Source organism: Colias eurytheme, chromosome 15, assembly GCF_061535395.1.
Source record: "Colias eurytheme isolate Ceu_HAF_F1 chromosome 15, ilColEury1 Martin Lab GWU primary, whole genome shotgun sequence".
NCBI classification, from domain to species: domain Eukaryota; kingdom Metazoa; phylum Arthropoda; class Insecta; order Lepidoptera; family Pieridae; genus Colias; species Colias eurytheme.
Window position 1 is genome coordinate 6,706,914 of NC_142994.1, and position 16,557 is coordinate 6,723,470.

General features: G+C 32.2%; 2 protein-coding genes and 2 long non-coding RNA genes across 4 annotated transcripts; 3 read left to right on the plus strand and 1 right to left on the minus strand.

The window, feature by feature from the left end:
* The first annotated feature begins 1,691 nt into the window (after positions 1–1,691).
* LOC149902364 (uncharacterized) lies at positions 1,692–3,254 on the plus strand. The gene is made up of 3 exons (XM_090110149.1): positions 1,692–1,882; positions 1,973–2,339; positions 2,736–3,254. The coding sequence occupies exons 1-3, from the start codon at positions 1,880–1,882 to the stop codon at positions 2,897–2,899; spliced, it is 534 nt and encodes a 177-aa protein (XP_089966275.1). The 5' UTR covers positions 1,692–1,879; the 3' UTR covers positions 2,900–3,254.
* A 196-nt stretch (positions 3,255–3,450) lies between these two features.
* On the minus strand, positions 3,451–4,588 carry Rpi (Ribose-5-phosphate isomerase). Its single transcript, XM_090110147.1, has one exon. It carries the CDS (start codon positions 4,314–4,316, stop codon positions 3,522–3,524), a length of 795 nt encoding a protein of 264 aa, XP_089966273.1. The 5' UTR covers positions 4,317–4,588; the 3' UTR covers positions 3,451–3,521.
* Positions 4,589–4,696: 108 nt separating this feature from the next.
* Positions 4,697–5,650, plus strand: LOC149902366 (uncharacterized). Its single transcript, XR_016457539.1, has 2 exons — positions 4,697–5,027; positions 5,460–5,650. It is a non-coding gene; the product is annotated as an uncharacterized LOC149902366 (long non-coding RNA).
* Positions 5,651–13,306: 7,656 nt separating this feature from the next.
* LOC149902367 (uncharacterized) lies at positions 13,307–14,813 on the plus strand. The gene is made up of 3 exons (XR_016457509.1): positions 13,307–13,536; positions 14,122–14,155; positions 14,617–14,813. It is a non-coding gene; the product is annotated as an uncharacterized LOC149902367 (long non-coding RNA).
* The last annotated feature ends 1,744 nt before the right edge of the window (positions 14,814–16,557 follow it).

The window sequence follows — 16,557 nt, forward strand, 5'->3', positions numbered from 1 at the left end:
TAAACAGTGTTGCCAACTTTTTTTTTTCGAACCCACATATTGGAGCCTCGTGGCCCACCAGAAATCCACTAAAGTAATCGGTCTTTAAAATCACTAGAAAAAACACTAAAAATATCTAGAGACATGTAAATATTGAATGCCCGTTGGCGAATTTTTTGCGAGTTATTTGTAAATAACATCTATTTTGAACTAAGTAAGTAATTTTTATTTTTGTTACAATATATGTATTTAAAGATCATCTTCAGAAGAATCTGCTTCTTCTAGAGTTTCAGTATGTGAAGAATAAATTTCTGTAAAAGAAATTTTTGTGTGGTTTCGGGCTTCGGCATATTTAATGTAAAACCATATTACTTCACAAAATTAATTAAAATACGACAAGCTAGAAGCTACCGGCCGCGGCGTTACCAATACCGACTGACAATTATAATTGTTTTTGTACACAAATACAGAATAAACATATAACCTTTTGAATCAAATCATACTTTAGATCAATAGTAATAAAGACTAAAATCAAAAATATTCAAGCAATAGACAAACAACTTTCGGGGAATTCCCGAATGTTCGTTCTGTTACCAACATGACCTTAGATCATTAAGTAATGGATAACACTCGCAGGCGTTTCCCCTTTTGCCGAGGTATAAGATTATTTTCATCGAAAAATCTTATCCTTTCATAAAAACTACTTGCGTAATCGATTACAAGCACTCTGCGTATTCGTAAAACGTCGAACGGACGTCTGCGAGTGCTCCGCTAAAAATGCCGTTTTGTACTGTCAAGTCTTGCAGAAGCAATTCAAACATGTCGAATATTAAAAAAGATGGAATAACCTTTTATTTGTGTATATTTTTTTATTTTTTTAACGTACATTTCTAATAAAATGCAATTTCTAATAATCGTCGATGTATCGTTTAGCGATATGATCAAGAAAAATAATCGAGTCATGTTTACTCGATCATTGATGCGGCCCCACGAGACTATCATGGAAAGAAAATATACAAATTTAATCTTTATGAACTAGGAGATAAAGTTGAATTTAGAACGCCTTAATGAACCGCATTCCTTACGAGACTATCTTGTAAAGAAATACAAATTTAATCTTTATGACCTAAGTGATAAAGTTGAATTTAGAACGCGATATTGAACCTCACTCCACATGACTATCTTGGAATGAAATACAAATTTAATATTTATTATCTTAGTGATAGAATTGAATTTAAAAACTCGTCGCTTAAAAGGTCGTAAATTTTTACGACTTTCGTTGACACAAATTATTTTTGTGAATGTGTGATTATGTTTCATTGTGTTTCATCAGTGTGAGTTACCCTCCCCGCACCAAAATCAGCAGAAAGTTTAGTTAGAACATTTGCTAGCGTACTCCATCCATTACTTAATGATCTAAGAACATGACACAAAATCATACCCTTGTTTCATAGTTCAAGTCGTTCTTTTTGAGTATTTATGTAAATCTTTCTAGTGGTTGAAAGTCGTACCTTACCACTAATTGAACTCATCTAAACCACTAGGAAAATCCACCAGCCACTAAAACCAATATTTGTCTGCTAAATGGGGGAGCTAAACCACCAGATGTAGTGGAAATTCCACTGAGTTGGCAACACTGGGGCTAAACACTCATTCTTGATGTTGCTCTGTGTAGACTTACTTTATGTCAATGTCAATGTTCACTAATTTTGAAGTCTACGGAATATTGATTTTTTAATCTATAGAAACTTTTGAAGGTATTTGTTTTGATTTTGTGTTTGAATTTAAAAATATTCATAAACTTTGGTAAATCTAAAAATATCTAGAAGCGGTGTATAAAATTGATAAAGAACTTTCTACAATAATAATATAATATTATTGAACTTAGAATACACAGAAAATGGTAGGTACTTTATTATATTAAAATACCTTGTTATTCTAAAGCTAGTGATATTTTGTTATGGGAATTCATTCGTTTTTTAATTATCTTCAGGCGACGGTAGTAAATAATGGGACAAAAAAGCCAATTAATGCTAATAATCCACCTGCTGTTCGAAAAAAATCTGGTCCTAGATTTGAATTATCAGAAGAGCAAAACAGAGATATCAAGGAAGCTTTTGATTTATTTGATACCGAAAACACTGGAAAAATTGACACTAAGGAATTAAAAGTGGCTATTAGGGCATTAGGTTTTGAACCAAAAAAGGAGGAAATAAAAAAAATGATAGCTGAAATCGACAAGGGTGATGGAAAGGTGTCATTTGAAGATTTCCTTGAATTAATGACTGTAAAAATGGCTGAAAAGGATACTAAAGAAGAAATAATGAAAGCATTTAAACTATTTGATGATGATGAAACAGGTAAAGTGAAAAAAAAAGTTTTTGAGTAAATTATAAAAGTAGAAGAGACAAATTTTACTCGTGATTTAATATCATTTTGTTGATGTAAATAAAGCTAAGTTTTGAATACCAAACTTTCCAATAACTAGGCTTTCACTCTGACTATTCAGTATTTTTATCAATCAAAAATATTGGTTATTCATATTTTGGCCAAGTAGAATGTCGGTTCAAATCATGCAATCTTTTTAAATAAATTTTTGTACAATGTACATGTAGAACTTCTAGGAAACAGGTTCATCAATTTTTATTTTATGTAAATTTTATATAGATTTAAGAAATGGTTAATCATTTTTAAACCCCTAAGCAAAATAATTTTTAATTTGAATTTTTGATTTTGAATCAATAATCTGTCCACAGGAAAAATTTCATTTAAAAATCTTAAACGAGTTGCAAAAGAATTGGGTGAAAACTTAACAGATGAGGAATTACATGAAATGATAGATGAAGCGGATAGAGATGGTGACGGGGAAATTAATCAAGAAGAATTCTTACGTATTATGAAGAAAACAAGTCTCTATTAGACAAGCTTATATTATAATTGAAGCACACAAAGGAATATAAAGCACACATTATAAACATTGATAATGAGTCCAGTGTTAAAAAGATTATCAGAAATCTGTTTTGCAGACAAATATTATTAATTTATTGATAATTCTTGGCTTTATGAAAGACTGTTCTTATTCATTTACTTGAGTAATTTTAATGTCAGCATTTGTTTTAAAAATGTACATATTATAATCATTAGTTTTGCATTATACATACATTCTACTTTTTTTTATAAAATAATTTTCTGAAGGATTTTATGATAAGTTATTTTTATGCAAAATTTAATGAGAAGTACATAAGAAAATAAATATTTTGAAATCTGTAAGATAGTCAATGACTTTTGTTTTATCTTATTCCAAAATAAATTAAAATGAAGAATCTTTAATTCTTTTTAAATTCTTATTGCAACATGGGCGTAAAAGTTACTACACATATTGCATATTTTCCATACATTCATAATCATTAAGTTGTGGTAGTCTTGATTATTATATCTTAAATCTTTAAATGGGAAATTTAATAAATAAAATTTTTAAAGTACAAAAATTATATTGTAAAAAAGAGATTCATTTAGATAATATATATTTCTACATAGGAACATTAAACAGTTCGTTCAACAACTGTGCCTTCTGGTTGTCCAAAATATGCTTTTTGACACATTTTAACAAACAGTCCAATTTCAACCACACCAGGAATCATTTTAATTTGAGTGCTAACTTTCTCCCAGTCCATATCTTGGTTTGTAAACATCCAGTCCAATAAAAAGTTTCCATTATCTGTAACTACCGGCCCTGCTTTCGCTATTGCACTACGTAATTTAATTTCACCGCCAAACATTCCAATGATTTTATTTTTTATTGGCACATATGCCATAGGAATAACTTCAATTGGTATTCCTTTTTTATATCTGTCTCCTAATTTCTGAGAATCTTTAGTATAATCTGCTATAACAATAAGTTTCTTAGAACATGAGGCAACAATTTTCTCCTGTAGTAAACAGCCCCCTCCTCCTTTTATCAGTGTCATATTAGCATCAACTTCGTCAGCTCCATCAATTGTAACATCAATAACAGGATTAGTTTCAAGTTCTCCTAGGGTGAGGTTATGTTTTATGATTAATTGTTTCGCTTGAAATGAGGTTGGAATGCAAACTACCTTTAAATTTTCTGTTTCGACTCTTTCTGCAAGACGCTGTACTGCATAAACTACAGTGGAACCACTTCCCACGCCAAAAATACAGTCTTTGTTTACGAATTCATCAACAGCACGATAAGCCGCCACCTGTTTAGCTTGTTCGAGCGACATTTTCCCAGTTTTATTGCTATGATTTATCGTTACGTATCCTCTTTTACCAAAGTAATGGCGTAATTCTCTTAGCAAAAGACTTGATAACATTCGTACATCTATTATTAGTTAATGATAATTTTAGCCCTACAAAAATATATATAAGTACCTACTTGTTTTATCAAGTACATAACCAGTAGGTACAGATGAAGTAGGTACCGAAGTTAACACTCTATTATTTATGGAGTATAGACTATACTTAAACATTAAGTTGATAAAGCTAAACAATCGCAATTTATAGTATATAGAGTCATAATAATTAGTTTTTATGATGTTAGCTCTTATTTTATTTCATTCATACGTTCTTCTCTTCACTACGGTGTTTACAATTGGACTTTGGATAACGAATAACGATTGTCATTTGTCCAAATTAAAAACATCATCCATGACAAATGACACTTGCCAGTGTCCAGTGATACCTCAGAGGAATAAACCTATAGAGTTCTTATATTGAGACAGAACAAAATACATATTTTCTAATCTACTTACTCTTAGTCAATAACAGCATAAGTCAGATTGAGATAGCGATAGAGTATCTGCACTGTCTTCAAACGTAGCGCGCCGGCAGTCAGTTTGTTTTCCAACCAGCTGGTGGGCTCAGTGCGTCAAGTGTTTTTAACGAAATATTTAGAAAATATAAAGTGTATAGTGTTTCTTTTTATTTGTCAGTGTGCTAAAATGACTATTGTATGTTTAGCTACCGGCTATTACTAGTCGAATGGGAGTTTTGGATGAAAACAATGAAAAAATATCTTTCCATCGGTAAGTGATTTTCAGCAAATTGATAAATATTTATGTTCTAACCCTATTTGAAGGTTATATCAAGCGCTTTTTTATAAGTTTATGTTGTAACTGTAACATTTACCCACTTTATGGGGTTGTGGAATACAAAAGAATTAAATAATTTTTAAAAAATGTCACAATATTATCAAGTTTGGCATTTTGTTTACCACCGTAGTGTTGTAACACATCTAGCGTATATTATCGATTTATGACAAAAAATCTATTTCATATTAACGTTGATTTATTTATTTTGTTTCTTATATCAGATTTATATGTAGTTGTTGTAGCAAATAATTGATGTATATTTTCTACAGCAGGAAAATAAAAAATACCACGTGGTTGTTTTATTTTACTTATCTGTTTAGTTTGTTGTTTCTCTTTTAGATTATTAATAAATTCATTTTGTTTTAGATTTCCAGAGCTAAATAAGAAATGGGTATAAAACATGAGACGTGTAGATTGGACGCCGTCGAAATTTGCTAGATTGTGTTCACTGCATTTCGAGCCTGCGTGTTATCAAGATGGATACTCTAGAAGAATTGTGCAATCTTACGCTTACGTTTTTTTTTGTTCCTTTAGATAATAAATACATTTGTGTGTGAGTGAATTTTTATTTGGAAATTTTTTTACACATTTACTATAAATGTGTAACTACGGGAAAATTAAACGGTTAATTAAATGACAGTTCTCATAGATGAGAAACTACTATTGAAATACATACTTAATATACATGCGTTTTCAAAGAAAAACCCGCATTGTTCCCATTCCTGTGGGATTTACGGGATCAAAAGTAATTTTTCCAAATTTCATTGTAATCGGTTTAGTAGTATTCGCGTGAAAGAGTAACAAACATCCACCCTCACAAACTTTCGCTTTATTAGTAGGATGTAAGGAAAATGTTTTCTTTAAAACTGTCCTTTTATGAACTTGTTAAAATTCATGCTGACTGTGCCTTTCTCCTCACTCCTTTAACTTTATTGATCTTTATTTTAAATTATGTAGTTATATTTCAAGTTTAAAAATTTATTTTAAAATATACTAGCTTTCCGCCCGCGTTTTTAAAGAAAATCCCGCACAGTTCCCGTTCACGTGGGATTTCCGGTATAAAACCTATCCTATGTGTGTATGTACAAAATTTCATTGTAATCGGTTCAGCAGTGAAAGAGAAAGTTATCCATTCTCGCATAATTTCGCATTTATTATATTCGTAGGATTAAACAAATAATGTATTCAACTGAAATTTATGATTAATTTTGTTTTTTTTATTATTTATTATTTCACGAAACCGTAAATGCAAAATGCATTCACGATTTTATCGATTGAAGCACATCCCATCACTATCACCTTCTATCTATCTAAATACGTACCTATAGTAAAAATGGTGCCATGACTATGTTGAAACGTAGCTTGTAGTCTATAGCTATCTCATTCTTTCTTACGACGTTTTCTTTAGATAGAAAGAAACAAATATATGTAAATTGTATACGCTCGATACAAGTACTCTATAGGTTTATTCCTCTGAGAGTGATACCGTCTCAGAGGAATAAACCTACCGTAGTGATACCAACCTGTGTAATTTTGTTTCCCCGAAGCCTGTTTTGGGGATTTTGAACTTTTAACTAATTTATAATGAATTGTTTATCGGGCATTACGAAGTCTTTACATGAAAATTGTTGTTAAGAAAAATATATTTCAATATTAAGCATTAGTATTTGAGTAACTTTATTATTGAGAAGACCAACTTATAGCTGGTAATAATATGGCACAACGATCCGAACACACGTGTCAGAAGTGAAACTTCTTTGGCAAGATAGGTACCAAAATCTTCGCCTTACTCCATGATGTGACGCGATCTAAAATTTTACTCTGAACGCGAAGTTTCACTTCAAAAAGTTAAATTAAGTTGGGAAAATACTTAGGAATTTTTGGAAATGTCATGTATTACCCTATTATTAAACTTGAAGAAAATTATGCATTCCTTGGTCAAAAATCTTCACAATGAAAAAAACTAGTCCTCGACGTTTTGGCATTAGGTATATGTTAAATTTTGTAAAAATGAGTATTATCATGGACGTATAAAAAAAGACGGACGGTATATCGCCTAAACATTGAGTGAAGCCTAGTAATGGCGGCGAAACATCCACGTGTGTGTGCCATGTTGCCATGGCAACAGCTGTGTTGATGACAATGGCGGCTGTATTTTTTTCTATAAATTTTGCCGTAATAATTTTGTCATTAAAACATAAAAGAAATAACTTGCTTCCCTGTGGAATGTAATCCCTTGTGTTTTGTTATTTAAAATTGTACTGTTGCGACACCATTTAACCACGCAAGACGGCATTTTAAATATTTTTTGTGAAACAGTGACGCAGTTAATCAGTCGGTAGTTCACGACGTAATGGCGGCCGACTAGCTTACTATGGTGAGAGTGTGTGCGTGTTTATTGTCTTTACACGATCGCTAGCTTACTATGGTGGCTTCACGTTGTTTGTTCGTAATACGGCGTCCGTCTTTTTTTATACGTACGTATTATTATGTATTTCTAAAGTTATCTTGGGAGCCACCAAAAATCAAAATTAACAAAACATCAAAATTAATTGCAAATTTCGATTTTTTTAAGCAATAAACCATGAATTTTGTGCCAAAGCCCAAATGTTTTGAAATAATTATTATGAATGATGGTAATAAGAGTAGGTATAATTAAGGGCCCTTAGTAGGTGAAAACGGCAAAATGGACTGTTATTATGAGCTATAATTGAAAATATTGAAGTTTTATCGCACTGAAATTTCTAATATACGTATTACAGAACGTATGTGTGATGGGATGACTGTTTCCAAAACACGATTGGAAAAATTTTGCTTGATAAAAAAAAATCCTGAAGTTACCTCTAAAATAAATGCTCATTACAACTTGTATACGTAGTATATTACATATTACTAGTCTGTGATTACAACCATATTTTACGATAATAATTCGTATAAAATCACAAATATTACCTTCTCGATTTCGTGACTGTTTTATGCTGGCCATACACCATACTTCCTATCGTCCATTCGGCATGACACTACCGATTGGATCAGTTAGAACTGACCATGTGTGGGAGTGGATTGGCATTATTTGGCATGATAGTTATACTTGACGGAACAATCGAATTTCGATTCTTTTGGCTTGATCATGGCGATTGGATCATGTTGATTGGACCGTGTATGGCGGTATGCGATCGTCACTTCAGTCTGGTCAATTTTCTGGTCATTTTTCGTCCAAGCTGAAGCATAGGCGCTTCGCTCGCTTGGTCGATAAATATGAAAGTATATGGATGTTTAGATGTCAACGGTTACGGATTTGAATAAGATTTGTTTGGGAGATAGATGAAGTACCAGATTACTTAACACATTGGCTACTTCTCATTAAATAGGTAGATACATATTATATATAACAACAATCTTCCCGGCATATAATCCTTTTTTTGTTTCATTTTTACGAATAAAACGCCCAAAACGGCTAAAACATCGTCGTCTGTCACCGGTGATGCCATGGCTTCAACTGAACGTTGCTGCCGATTGGACAATTCAAACGTTGTGTGTCTGGTCTCTATGGACAAACTGCAGATTGGATCAAGCTGCAGCGTCATGCCGATTGGACGATAGAAAGTATGGTGTATGGCCAGCATTAGATTTAGAAAATACTAAATATTTTCATTCACTTTTTGATAAAAATGTGAATGGCGCTTACGATTTTTAGTTTCGAGCACGTTGATTCCATACTAAACGCGGACCCCCTCATCCCTTGCCTAAGGCGCGAATAGCTGAATTTTCGCTGACCGCCTAACCCTTCTTAAGGGGCCGTATCGATTTTAAGAGTGATTTTGACTTGTTTCTTTAATTCTTTAGGAGCTCGTTTAAAAAACTAACTACTATCACAATATACAGATACATACAGTAAGGAAACTTCATACAAAATGTTCGAAATGGCTCCCCCCCCCATCAAGCGTGATTACGAGGGTATTGAGGGGGATCGATAGTAGCGGGTGACACATCCACAGATTTTGAATGACAAAGATACATAGTATAAAAAAAGTTTAAAGTGATGTCAATTCACATTAAATAAATATCGATTGTTTCAGTTTGTAGCCCTTTCAATAAATATATTTGTAAATACCGTATCTGACTACAAGTTAAAAAGAGACTATTTTTTAATTTCTATAGATATGGCAGCATGAGTTTTAAGAGCCAGCGCGCACGAGCAACTTTGTCTCCGCAACTATTTTGTCTCTCCCATCAATTTGTATGGGGAGTTGCGTCGCTACGTGCGCGCACTTTCATACTAGCCCATGGGTGGGAGAGACAAAATAGTTGCGGAGACAAAAAAGTTGCGGAGACAAAGTTGCTCGTGCACGCACTGTCTAAATTATGTTGACATATTTCCACCAAAATGATAGCTACAAATAGTCACTATTAGGAGTCTAGTCTGTTTAAAGATCGCATCTATTTTTTACGCAATCTAGAAGAGCACAAAAATCTAAAAAAATGGAAACCTTAAAAAAATCTTGTTTAAATTTATGTGCATAATTACGTAAATATTAGGGAAGAAAAAGATAGATATTATAATTATTGTATTTTTATCGATACGTGACTTTACCACTTTGTCAAGCACTAAGCCTGTCAAACTATTTTCTTTTTCATCCTAATGCAGGCGCTAGACATGTGATCAAATACGCAAATACCTACAAAGTCGCGAAGTGTGGCACTGACATTTGCCTATTTGTTCAAAGTTTGAACACATATTTGAAGTTTGCCGAGTCGAGTCGGTTTTTCTGCGAACATCAAAGTAATCAAACTTCAAAGTTGCTTCAAAGTTTGTGCGCCCTGCCACACTTGTTGCAATGCTTAGTAACGCGCGCGCCGCTGACCGGAGCATTTGTGTGTGTATATTTTGAGTGTCATAATGGAGTGGAGTAATGATGTAGTTATCGAATTTCTTCAGCTACTTGAAGCGGAACCCTCCATATGGGATCCAAAAAACAAAGACCACAAAAACCGTAACGTTGTAAACGACGCATGGGTCCGAATAAAAAATAATTTATCACTACCGTTTACGGTAGATGAACTAAAAAGAAAGAGAAATAGCCTTCTAACCCAGTATAGGGATAATTTAAAAAAAATTAAAGAGACAACAAAAATCGTCTTCCGATCTATCAGCCATCTTTGCAATAACTGTGCCGTAAAACATTTGAAAACAAGTCTAGCAGGCATATTTGTAATCGTGTTTGTGTCAAAGTTTTCACTTCAAAGGTTGGTCAAATGTTTGCTCAAACTTTGAAGCCAATGTGTAGCGCCAGCCTAAAACAAAAAGGTTCTATGCTCGTATAATAATAATTTTAATTTATTTTTGCATATTTTGTGTTTTTTAATTTAATTTAATTTATCGTTTTAAAAATAATTTAGTAGGTATACCTACATACAAGTATTGTAAATTCTGGTTTAAAAGAATTATTGAATATATGTATAATACAAATATCAAGCATCCATACTAATATTATGCGAAAGTAACTCTGTCTGTCTGTCTGTTACTCAATCACGCCTTAACTACTGAACCAATTTGCATGAAAGGAGAATGGGCAAATTGGGCCTGAAACACACCCCGGACACTCCATACAAAATTATCGTTTTGACAGTCACACTGTAGAGACTGCAAATGTGTGTGTTAACGCTTTATCGTTGGCACATTTGTGACTAGAGTAAAAAAAAAATTCACGTTTTTCTGATGAAATACATCCGTAAACAGCACAATATCTAACCATTTAATCTACGAAAAACGATAATAATCACAAATCCAAAATAATAAAATTACTTTAAGTCAATTTGATTAATGTTGTCAATCTTCGTTGCGTATCGTCCTTGCAGAAAAATGTGGCCCATTTTAATCACGATCGCGCGGGGTGAGGTAAGTTTAATTTTGGCGGGAGGCGGAGAGTGTCCGTTCTGTAGCGTTTAGCTACTATTATGTATTCTGTGCCTGAAACTTGGGCTAAGACCAATACACACGAAATATTGTTTTTGTGATAGATCATTACACATACCTTACGAAAAAAATAAAATAAAAAAATAAATCAACCGGGTTCTTGTACAGTTAAGGCAAAAAGTTTTATTCATTTGGCTATTATTTTGCGCACAATAACGGTGTTTTTAATTCGAGTGAAGTAAGTATGTATAAATCTAAATGCCACTGGAGTGACTGAGTTTAACCACAAAAAACGTCTAACTACGTTAAATTATTATAAACACGGTATAGGTACCTGTTACAAAACATAATATTAGTGTATTTCGCATAATAGAAGGCTTAAGATTAGTACGTATTTGTAAGTGAAAGTGAATTGGAGTAACATAAAGATATTGTCATTGTCTTATAACAGTTATTTATTGCAAAAAATATTATACACAAAGAAATAAAACTTGATGTGACTGTACAAAAACCCGGTTGATTATTTTTTTATATATATTTTTCCCGTTATGTATGTGTTATGATCTATTATAAAAACAATATCTCATGTGTATTGGTCCAACTCAAGGGTTCAGGCCCAACTTCCATAGTAAAATGCCCATTCTCCTTTGGTATATAGATATTTTGATACCCGAGAAAGGACATAGGCGACTTTTTACCCCGGGAAATAGGATAGGTTTTATCCCGGAAATCCCACGGGAACGGGAACTATGCGGGTTTTTCTTTGACTGCGCGGGCGAAGCTGCGGGTGGAAAGCTAGTTAAAATAATTTGTACATTAAAAATAAAAAGCCTTTGGCGTCCATAACAAAACAAACTTTCGAAATATAGCACTGATAAAAACGTATTTACCAAGGTGTAATAATTCGGATTGTTTCTTCTTGTAAATTCATATTTAGGCTACACCATTTTTTTATTTTAACGGGTTTTTATCACAAAATTACCACTAAATCAACTGTGAAAAAAAAGCAAACAGAAATATACAGGCCGAATTGATAATCTCCTCCTTTATTTTTGAAGTCGGTTAAATATCAAAAAGGTAACAGCCCTATAGCCTATAATAGTGCTTATGTCATAATTTCATCGCAGGGGCTTAGTTTCCTAACTGTATGTACGTAGTATATATCTGTCAACTGTGCTACTATGTTATATGAAGGTAATGGTATAATTTAAAATTCTCTAGAATATTCGATTATATAGATCTGCCGTAACAACGTTTGCGCTCCCGTATATAATCGAAAATTCTAGAGAACTTTAAATTATTCCATTTCTTTCATAAAACATATAATATGTAGGTATTTTTACATATTATATGTTTTATGAAAGAATTTACCCACAAAATTTCGGGTCATTTGTAACAGGATGGCGGTTCTACAGGGGTCTTAGTACGCAATGATAAAAAGAAAAATGATGGTCAGAACGCTGATACCGGATACCTTAAGATACTGTAATATAAAATATTACAGTAGGTATCTTAAGATAAAATATTATAGTATCTTCACCGTGTGTGACGCGCTTTATGCGTTATATATTGGACGCCTAATAATTATATTATACCGAAGTATTTAATTCGCTTTGACAACACTTGCTAAATATTTGGTCGAGACCTTGGTCGAGATACAAGTTCAACCGCGACCGTGGGCCAGATTAATTCACATGAAGATAAATTTATACATTTGACAAATTAGGTATTTCGTCAGATTCTTAGATAACAACACGCTTCTGTAGTTCCTAATACCTATTGACTGAAATATTTTGGATCGAGACAAGTCCACATTAATTCACATAAGGATAAATTTATACATTTAAGTTTTAACACATAATTTCGTTTGATTCTTATAAATAGGGAACAATTTATATTGGAAATTCATAGATAAAATAATAAATAAATATTTCAGGACAATTTTCACACACGGCACGATCTGATCCCATACTAAGCTTTCGCTTGTGCTATGGAAACCAGATGGCTGATAAACATACATATTATATAATTTTAAATAAATACTGATATAGATAAATAACACCCAGACACAGAGTAAACATCTATATTCATCACACAAATATTTGCCCCGGGTGGGAATCGAACCCACGACCTCTGGCTTGGAAGGCAGGGCCACTGCCAACCAAGCCAACCGGTCAGATAACATTAAGCGTACGCAACACGCTTCAATGGTTCCAACTATTGACTGAAATATTTTTGATCGAGATTCGAGACACATAAGTTCAACCACGGCAGCGTCCGCGTCATCCAGATTAATTTACATAAGGATAAATTATTTATACATTTAGCACATTATTTCGTCTAATTATAATAAATAGCGAACATTTTATGTTGGAAATTCATACTATTAAGTGCACTTACGCAAAACGCTTCAGTTGTTCCCACTATTGATTGAAAAATTGTTTATTCTAAAATGAAACATTTTTTATTATCGTTCGTCGTATTATTGCTCCTCGTAAATATATGTATTGCAGATCCGAAAGTATAGTAAGTTATCTTTTTTATAGCATTAAACTAATTGTTAAGGCTAACTTGTTTTTAAATATTTATTTTAACAGTGTACCGATACGTTAGAAATTTATATGTAGTTAGTTCCCGTTCCCGCCGGTTTTCCGGGATAAAACTTATTTTTTCAGTTATCTAACTATTTTTGTACCAAATTTCATACAAAGTGGTTGAGGAGTGAATAAGATACAGACAGACACAGACAGTCTGTATCTTATTCACAGCAGACAGAGTTAATATCGAATTTATAATACATATATATTAGTTATGTAACTAATTACTTTTATATAATATATCTAAATATCTAATAGGTATATCAGTTTTGCTTATTTTACTAAGGGCCGATTTTTCAATCTTTGGTTAAAATTTATCCGTCCAATAAAGTATTACACGAACATTTTAAAATGTCACCTGTAAACTGTCATACATATACGGACAATTAGAATACATTTTTGAAATGGTAGTTTAATACGTTATTCGATGAATAAGTTTTAACCAAGGATTGAAAAATCAGCCCTTAGGAGTCCTTTTTGTCATTACTCACACGCTTTCCCAATTGTTTTTCAGTGGAACATGCTGCTATTGGCTTTTCGGCTGTTATGTAAGTCAATATACATACCTCTGCTCACGTCGCATATTTTTTTTAATAAATATTTAAATTGTTAAATGAGTTTGCCAGAGAAAGGTTGAATCGTGTATCTTCGTAATAAGTATTTACATTGTGATTAACATAATATATGACACGCAAAGCTTATCTATGAACGTAGCTCAAACTACTGGACCGATCGAGCTGATTGCAACAATGATTTAGGCATCTTTTAAAGATTTTGATAAATTCTACCCCCAAGGAGATAGCATAGGGGGGGGGGGGGAGTTTTTACCATTTATATTTTGACCCCGCGAGCGAAGGTGCATTTTATTCAAATGAGAAATTAAGTACGCGCTGAGAAACAATTGATGATATTATAAAATGTAATAAGTAAAGAAAGTTATTTTAGCGAATGTTTTTTTTTCACAAAATCTTTTGTCTATTACATTATTAATACTTTTTTAATATTTCAGGAACAGCTAATAGATTATAGCGACTGTGATGAATATATTATTGGAAATGGATATGACAATGAAAACAATATATTGGTCTCCAATAAATAGAAAATAGTACTTATTTATGATTATTAAAGTGAAAATTTTAATTTAGATTACGACAAATCAATGTAATTTTGCCCTAAGAAATGTACAAACAGTTTTATTTAAATTGATATTTTCTTTCTATTTCTAGATTTCCAGCTTTGTATAATAAAATCTATAAATGTACTTAACTGAAATGTTGAAATAAAATTATTTTAATGGATTTATGCCTTTTTAATATTCTGCTTAGATCAATTCTGAGTTTCCTTGTTCCGCCGTGGTTAGATAATTCACTGGTCAACAATGATTTTGTTGCCCTGGATGTGAAAGTGGTTTCGAATAATTTAATGCATATAAAATATAAATCTATTAATGGTTTTGGTAGATTGGCTCTAGTTTTTTTTTAATCCTAATTTTCTTATTAGACCATAAAACGCACCATGCAATAGAAGGGATATTTGTTTAATATCATTTATTTATCACAAAGTTTCACTAATTGTTTTGTTTTAGTTTTTTTATTAATTTAACTAAATGGTTATAAAAATAGAAAAAGCCTTAAAACTTATAAAATAGTACAAGGATATATATTTTATAAGCTTCTCTTCTATAGTTAATTTGGGGACAATCGTTTCTTAAGGACCATCAGTAACCTGCCATCATGTGACGATCCCATATACCCTGATACCTTTATTCCATAATTGTTAGTTCTTTTACGATGCGTTCTTCCTGTTTCTCATAGAAATTTCCCAGATTAAGGCGTTACCCGGCAATTTCGACTATGTTCAACCTCTATAAAGTCTGGTACAACATAAAGCACAATACCGAAAAAAATATATAAAATAGGATGGTCTTTGATCTTTAATTGCTCGCGAGGACTTTTTTCCAAAGTTAATAGATTTCTAGAAAAAAAAATGTGCCGTGGTCATCGATTTTTCCGCAAATACTCTATAAACTGCGTAACCTGCTGACTTAGAGCTCTGAAAATTTTATGTTTAATAAATTATCAGTTACACAACAGTCCCTGACGAGGATTTTTTGTTTCACTGATTAGTATCTTTTTAAATACAAAATGTGAGGAAAAAAGAAGGTGCAGCGGGAGAGGTTTGAGATCCGTCAAGTATCCTCAAGGTTATTAGCGCATGTAAAAGCCTTAACTGGAAATCTATCCAGTAGACTGCGGGGAAAGTGTAGCTTTATGCTCGTATTTGCTCACAGAGTATTGAAGTTTTTTAACAACTTTTGCACAATTTCTTTATAATTTGGTGCTTTATATTTACCAATACTATACCTTTCCATAGTTTGTATTCAGCATCAGTTATTAATTTTGTTAAATTTTCATCATTTATCAATTTTCGACTCGTCCGTCTTATAGGGCGGTTGTATATTCTTCTTATTCTATTCAATCTATTCAAAGGCCTAAATTCTCATATTTATTAATTTTTCCCAATGAATTTGCTTTGTCTTATCCCATTAATAAAAACATCAAGGGAATTTGGTGTTTTTTTTGGCCACTTTGCTGACCAAGTACTACTCGGTTTCTTCAACTCAATAGGTACAAACCGAACATTGTTGTTCATAAAAATATTTTTTTACAGAAACCATTTATTATTCTGATATTCTACATTTAGTTTTATAGAAAAGGGTTATGTCTGAGCGAAGAAATGTGCAGAAAACGTAATTCACCAAAAAAATAAACACTTGTTAGTAACCCATATTCTGAAGAGCCGTAAGAAAATTAAATATATATGAAAATCCAAATAAAAAAAATATTTGAGCCAATTAAATAATTTTAATGATTACATTCGCAAACTGGGTACTTAAAATATATAAATCTGTAGAAATACCAGGGCAACCAAAAAAAAAAAATGTTTTTTT

Excerpts from the sequence above, each read along its gene's own strand:
- Rpi (XM_090110147.1), bottom strand. The coding sequence starts at position 4,316 with ATGTTATCAAGTCTTTTGCTAAGAGAATTACGCCATTACTTTGGTAAA.
- LOC149902364 (XM_090110149.1), top strand. Across the intron at positions 2,340-2,735 it reads ATTTGATGATGATGAAACAG|GAAAAATTTCATTTAAAAAT; the intron begins GTAAAGTGAAAA and ends ATCTGTCCACAG.